Source organism: Staurois parvus, unplaced genomic scaffold, assembly GCF_062004578.1.
Source record: "Staurois parvus isolate SC_StPar_1 unplaced genomic scaffold, SC_StPar_1.0 ptg000415l, whole genome shotgun sequence".
NCBI lineage: Eukaryota > Metazoa > Chordata > Amphibia > Anura > Ranidae > Staurois > Staurois parvus.
Genome location: NW_028318211.1, coordinates 1,250,345 through 1,257,464, shown reverse-complemented (window position 1 = coordinate 1,257,464; position 7,120 = coordinate 1,250,345). Strand labels below are relative to the sequence as shown.

General features: G+C 35.7%; 1 protein-coding gene across 1 annotated transcript; it reads right to left on the bottom strand.

Annotated features, from left to right (window-relative positions):
* Window positions 1–1,791: 1,791 nt before the first annotated feature.
* On the bottom strand, window positions 1,792–2,966 carry LOC149454815 (olfactory receptor 5V1-like). Its single transcript, XM_089686978.1, has one exon. It carries the CDS (start codon window positions 2,964–2,966, stop codon window positions 2,022–2,024), a length of 945 nt encoding a protein of 314 aa, XP_089543104.1. The 3' UTR covers window positions 1,792–2,021.
* Between the last annotated feature and the right edge of the window lie 4,154 nt (window positions 2,967–7,120).

Genomic DNA, 7,120 nt, shown 5'->3' with positions numbered 1-7,120 from the left:
TTGAATTCACTGAGCTCCTGAGAGCGACCCATTCTTTCACAAATGTTTGTAGAAGCAGTCTGCATGCCTAGGTGCTTGATTTTATACACCTGTGGCCATACAGGAGATTGGAACACCTGAATCCAATTATTTGGAGGGGTGTCTAAATACGTTTGGGAATATAATGTATGTCATACATACTGTTACCTCTGTGTTCCTGTAAGCTCAGCATTCCACTGCTGCTAAGAGACCCCTGTCTTACAAGTATTCTGTGTCCTTCCTGGCTGGAAGAGCAGCGCTCCAATGCTATACTTTATTCCTGCCATTCCTGTGAGTTCTGTATTCCATGCTTTACAAGATCCTCGTTCCTTGTACCAGGTCAGCTGTAGCTTGCACAAGCGCTCTCTTCAAGCACACCGCCATCCAATGCTACACAATGGGAATGTAGAGAGACCAAGGGTTCAACACCTGTGTTTCAAGAATGGTGTTCCTTTTTTTTCCATAGTGAAAAATAAACACTTTACTGTGTTTGCTATCCTCAGAAGCTGCATGTAACAAGTGTTTTATCAAATTAGGCCCCCCAGAAAGGTATACAAATTTAGGTTGTGCAGTGTATGCCATATTCCTTCCATTTTAATGACAATGATCTACTTATCTACTTTTATTTTTTTCACACTATACATAATCTTCTATTGGGATCTTAAAATTATAAGGTTATATTTTTTGGGGCCTGATAGTTAATGAAGTCTAAAATAAATTGTGGAAATATTAGAGCTAAATGTGACCGCTGCCCTCAAATCAACCACAAACTGACATTAAAGAAAAAAAATCCCAATATGAGAACAAAAAGACACAGCGAAGTGGGTATTTGCCCAATTAGCTAGCAATCAGAATTTAAGTACAGTTTTCTAACTTTGCAGTTTGTCAGCTTTCCCTATCCCCCCCCCCCCCCATTAGGACTGCCGTGCTTCCTTTCATATAGTGACTGGCTTATCTTGACCTTTGAAAGCCTGCTTGTTATAGTTCTAGGTCTAGTTCTAGGTCCATACAGTGCATTAATGTGGAAAAAAAATATCCTGGGTGAATTTGCACATATATTTGCCAATACCAAGAATTTAAAGCCCACAGGATTCACTGAAAACCCATGGTAGTGGTGAATCCAGACTTCACCCCTATCTAAAATATCTGTACTTTTATTACTTTTTTTTGGGGGGGGGAGCATGCAACTAGCATAAAAATAGGCAGCAGATAAATGTACAAAACCATTCTGAGAACTCCCTGTCTAATAGTCTAATACTGTAGAATGCAGAATACAGGCCTACTAGTACTGGTAAGCACAAACAAGGCCCTGCTAATAGGTAAGCAAAAACATGGCAGATACATGAAAGATCACAGTCTAGCTCTTGCATAGTGTGGTATGTGTTTCCTTCTGTGTTTTCCTATATGTTTACTCAGTGACGTAAATATATATTTTTAGACTGGGCTCTAGTATTTAAATAGTAATGTTTTTCACACAACCCTACTTTTCCTGTACTCTTATTTCTTTGTATGTTTTTTTTTTTTACTTCTGATCTTTTATAACAGATGCTCCTGTCTATGGCTGCCCTCAGTCTCCAATAACTCCTATAGCATGTTTAAGTCTCTGACCATTTCTTGTAGCATGCTCAAAGACTTTGACCATCTCCTGCAACATATCTACAGTCTTTGACAGCTTTCTGAAACATTACATTCAGTGGATTTTATGTATAGTCCTTTAGTGATATTGGCAGCTGCATTTGAATAACCCTGATTTAAGAAAGTTGACGACCACTGTTTTAAACACGTATTAAACCAAGTCAGGTTCACTTTATTTGTACTGTCTACCACATCTATTAGAATGCAAGTACATTGAACATATAACACATATGATCTAGGATCAATGGTATTCTTATATTTGGGTTATCAGAATATGGCAGTATATTAAAATAAATCACTTTTATCTATAATTTATGCCATGTGGAACAGTAACCAAATGTTATCAAATAACATCTACCTGATGCTTTTTATGAATCAAAATACCTTCTTACTTCAACAATCTTTGCCTTCAATGTGCTATGAATATCCTGATTTCTTAAAGTGTAAATAATTGGGTTTATCAATGGAGTTACAACAATATACACAAAAGATAATCCTTTATTAATGTGAGTTGAATTTGCCCCAGATGGAATAATGTAGATACTCGTGAGTGTTCCATAGTAAATTGTAACCACTAAAAGGTGAGAACTGCAAGTGGAGAAGGCTTTCTGCCTTCCTATTGAAGACTGTATTTTTATGATCGTATAAAGAATACATGTGTAGGATAAAATAATCAGAATAAATGGTAAAAGGGTTAATAATGCACTAAGCACAGTTGTCATCAGTATTGTAAGCTGAATGTCTGAGTGTGAAAGTGCCAACAGGGGACCATAGTCACAATAAAAGTGATTAATGATATTACTGCCACAGTATTCTAGCCTTCCTAGTAATATTGATACTATCAGAACAAACATGAAGGACATAATCCAAAAGGCAATGCCCAAATAAAGACAAAGCCAATTGTTTATCAGAGCAGAGTATCTTAATGGTTTACAGATTGCAACATATCGATCATAAGACATCAGCGCAAAGAGCAAGCACTCGACAGATCCTAATGTTCCAAATATGTTCAGTTGAGCAATGCAACCAAAGAGAGTAATGATTCCTCCTTCTACTATGATGTCATGGAGCATCTTTGGTATTAAATTTGTAACATAAAGAATTTCACACAAGGACAACAGGCTTAAAAGGACATATTTAGGTGTCTGCAGGCTAACGCTGGTAATTACCAATATAATGAGCAGGGCGTTTTCTAAGTAGGTCACAAAATAAGTCAATAGTAAAAAGCAGAAAAATGGAATTCTAAATTCATGTAGGTTCTGAAATCCCACAATCACTAATTCATTCACAGCTGTGCAATTGTTGGCTTGCATTATCTGTAAAATATTGTTTAAAAAGTGATAAAATATTTACATTGTATTATAATTTTTAAAACAATCACATAAATATTCTTTCACAAGATTTAAATTTATCTTTTTTTTTTTAAGTTTTAAGGGATAAAGGATTTTTTGTTTATCAGTAAACCCAATAGACTTCAAATAGGATCCTCTATCCAGAGTATTTACAAAACACTGCATATTATTCCTCATCTTATCACAATTTACATCAGGAAAATAATTTGCCTTATAACAAGAGCTCTTTGTTGTAAATAAATGTGAAAGCCACATTGCCATGCTGAGGCACCTCTGTGTGATTCCCAACTCTGGTCTAACAGATTTCTGGGGACATATATATCATTTATAGGGGACATATATATCATATATAGCAAATCGTTTCAGAGCGGATATGCCTTATAAGTAGCACATACTGTAAAAGTAGACCTCCAGTGTGCCTATGCACCAGATTCAAAAGGTAAAACAAAAATAACAAATTGGCATTTTTTTGCTTTGCTTATAAGTATTTTTAATAAGCACTACATTTATGCATCTCAGCATTTTGAGAACCTTTTGATCAAATCTGATTGCGGCTAACTTATAGTTCAGAAACTCTGATCTTTTTGATGATGCAATTATGACAGTGTAAATCCAACTTTATTTTTTAGCTTTGGATAGAGTGGGTGAGGATTGGAACTTGTTGGATTGTTACAGCTGTCAGAAGCTCGAAATGTCATTAGATTTAATGAGAGAAAGAGAGAGAAAAACCCAGTAGAAGGTCCAATATGTCTTCTCTTCAATAGAAAAAAGTTTTAGCTGGACATGCACACCGCTTCAGGACTGGCGTATTACTCTAGAACCCCTTTATGTCCAGACAATTTTTCAGTTTTCAGTGCTGTGATAGTTTTAATGGCAATTATTTGGTAGTGCAACACTGCACCCAAATTAATTTTATATATTTTTAATAGCTATAGTTTTCCTTTGGTTGTATTTAATAACCACTATATAAAGAAAAAAAGACTTATAATTTTGAAAAAAAAAAAACTTTCCCTCTATGTTTTAGTATATCACGTCAAAAAATGCTAGCATAGTACAAAAATACCCCTTTTTTACAAAAGCAAACATCCCAAGATGTTCTTATTTTTTTTCACAATTGTTTGGAAATGATAATGAGGTGGAAAAAAACAAATCAAGATGAGCTTAATAGTTAAAGTTAAACATTCAGGCCTAATAGACCCCTGACATAGAAATAAAGAAAACCTGCCATCTGCCTGCATGGAAGTCCCCTTGCGGAAAAAAAGTGCTTAAAAAAGCTATAAAAAAACCCTAAAAAAATTTACAAAATGTAAAAGCACCCTTATTACCCCCCTACCTTACACACTCCAATGCAAACCAGTAGCATAGGGTGCACACATGTATACAAACATTATGTGAGTATTGCCACAAACGTCAGATTGAGAACAAAAATTCTAGGGCCATAATTCACAGCTAACTCCAAAATGATAATCAGTAAATAATTTTGAAGCAACACTTATGAAGTATTTTGGGTACTGTCATTTTTGTCAATTTCAGAAGCTCATGCAATTTTAAGGCTTTACATGTTTGGTAACTTTTTACTCCACTCAGGTATAATATTGTGTTTGTTTGCATTACAATTCTTTTAATGTACTTTTTCCTAAAAATATGCATTTGATAAATAACTACTCAAATTTCAATTGTCACCATTTTATTCTCCAAGGTCTCTGATTTCAGAAAATATTTAATCGTTTAGAGGTTCAAAGTAATTTCTAGCAAAAAATGCAGATTTTAACATATGTGTGAAGTTGATCAAATTGCCCCATAGACAAATGGTTAAACACTCCACACAACCCTAAAACATTGGTGGTCAGTGATCCTTTAACCCACCTCAGAACAGTTCCATAATCACTGTATCAGTGGCATATTACAACTCCCACCCCATCACTGACAGTTTAAATCCTCCCTAACACAATTTCACAACATTGGTGGTCAGTGGACGTAAAAAGGATGGAGGATTTAATGAATGGATAAATCATTACATCCTTTGTTATCTACTACATTGTTTACACTTGTGATTACACAAGTAATTGGTCACAGTGATCACATGGTACAGATCAACTTTTATTAGCTCTGTACCTTTTGTCTGTTATCTGCTGCATCCAATTACATTAGATCACAGGCTGTGTGTACCGTGCAGATGCATGACATACAAACAAGGATGTATCAGTACTTGCCACAGTAGAGGCGCTGACTATCCATTCAGATACAAAGGACAGTTGTAAAATGGTTAACCATTTGCCACTCCTGCACAGTAGAGCAGTACGTGCAGGCTCAGTCATGTTTATATACGTTATTGGGCCTGCACACTGTTACTGGTAATGGTTAACTGGGAATCATGTGATTGTTATGATTGGTCATAGCCAGGGGCGGACTGACAACTCATGGGGCCCCCGGGCAATAGGGCATCATGGGGCCCCTGTGTCCTCACCCAAAACCAAAAAAGCCTATGAAAAAGCCAATGAAAGGTACCAGGGGCATCTCATGAGGCCCCCCATTGACCCCGGGCCCTCGAGCAGTGCCGAGTGCTTGAATGGTCAGTCCACCCCTGGTCATAGCGATCACATGATAAAAATGTAAACAACCTGTCATGAATGGGGTTCCATTCATGAACAGCCTGCTTACTATTGTGATCTGTGATTGGCACAAAGCAATCACATGGTACCTGGCTACCTGCACAGCTTTGCCAATCACAGATCACAATAACACAATCAAAAGCAAGCTGTTCACAAATGGTTAACCCATTAATGACAGCTAAAGCTATTACTTATACAAGGATCATCACTGTATAAGCAATAACAGTGTAAAAAAAGAAAATCCCTGATCACCCCCCCAGAGATGTAAGAAATTATCACCACCACACCAGTAATGACGTTATATTGCACAAGACACAGTATGTAAAAGAAATTGTGGGTAATTTTTTGTTTAATTTCTTAATTTTCCAAAAAATGTGAGAAAAAAATTACAGCTTCAAAAAAACTTGCCATGCCTCTTACTAAGAACCTCAGACTGTATACTATCTAAAAAGGGTTCATTTTGGTGGAAATTGTACTGTCCTGGTGTTTTAGGGTTTCAAGGAGCCATCAGTACATCAGGATTAATCAATTTATATATATATATATATATATATATATATATACCATTGTTTGTAGATGATATAACTTTCACACAAACTAATTAATATACACTTAATGGGATTTTTGTTTTCAAAGACATGTGGCAGTATACATTTTGGCCTAAATTTATGAAGAAATTCATTTTAATTTATTATTTATTTATTTTAATTGTTTAATTACAGAAAGTAGAAAATATTGGGGGGGGGGTTCAAACTTTTCAGCCATTTTTCGTTAATAAAAAAATTAAAAAAAAACTCAGTGGTGATCAAATATAACCAGAAGAAAGCTCTATTTGTGTGAAAAAATGTCATTTAGGTACAGTGTTGTATGACCGAGCAATTGCCAGTTAAATTAATGCAGTGACAAGTAGCAAAAAATGCTCATGAAGGGGTTAAAACCTTCCAAAGCTCAAGTGGTTTATACATTCATCTTCACTGGTCCAAAAATAAATTTCAGACTGTGAGTAAGAAAAAGGCTACTTCCCTTAGAGTTTTGTTACATCTGTGTTACCTCTGTGACAGAGTAGCAGTATGTCACTGTCAAACCAATGCTTTGTGATGTTTTGAGCCATGCAGAGTTATCATTGCTTGATCTCTCTGCCCTGCTTCTGGGACCCCCTCCAGTATACAGCAAATGTTGGCTTTGATTAACCACTTGCCCTCCAGAGGATTTACCCCCCTTCCTGACCAGGCCATTTTTTGCGTCACAGCGCTACGTTACTTTAACTGACAATTGCATGGTCATGCAACGCTGTAAATTACATTTACGTCCTTTTTTTCCCACAAATTGAGCTTTCTTTCCATGGTATTTGATTGCCTGTGAGTTTTCTATTTTTTTGCTATATAAAAAAAAAGACCAGCAATTTTGAGAAAATAACAATATTTTTGACTTTTTGCTATTAAACATGTCCAGAAAATTTTTTTCAAAAATCTAATTTCGGCATAAATTTAGAACAAAATGTAT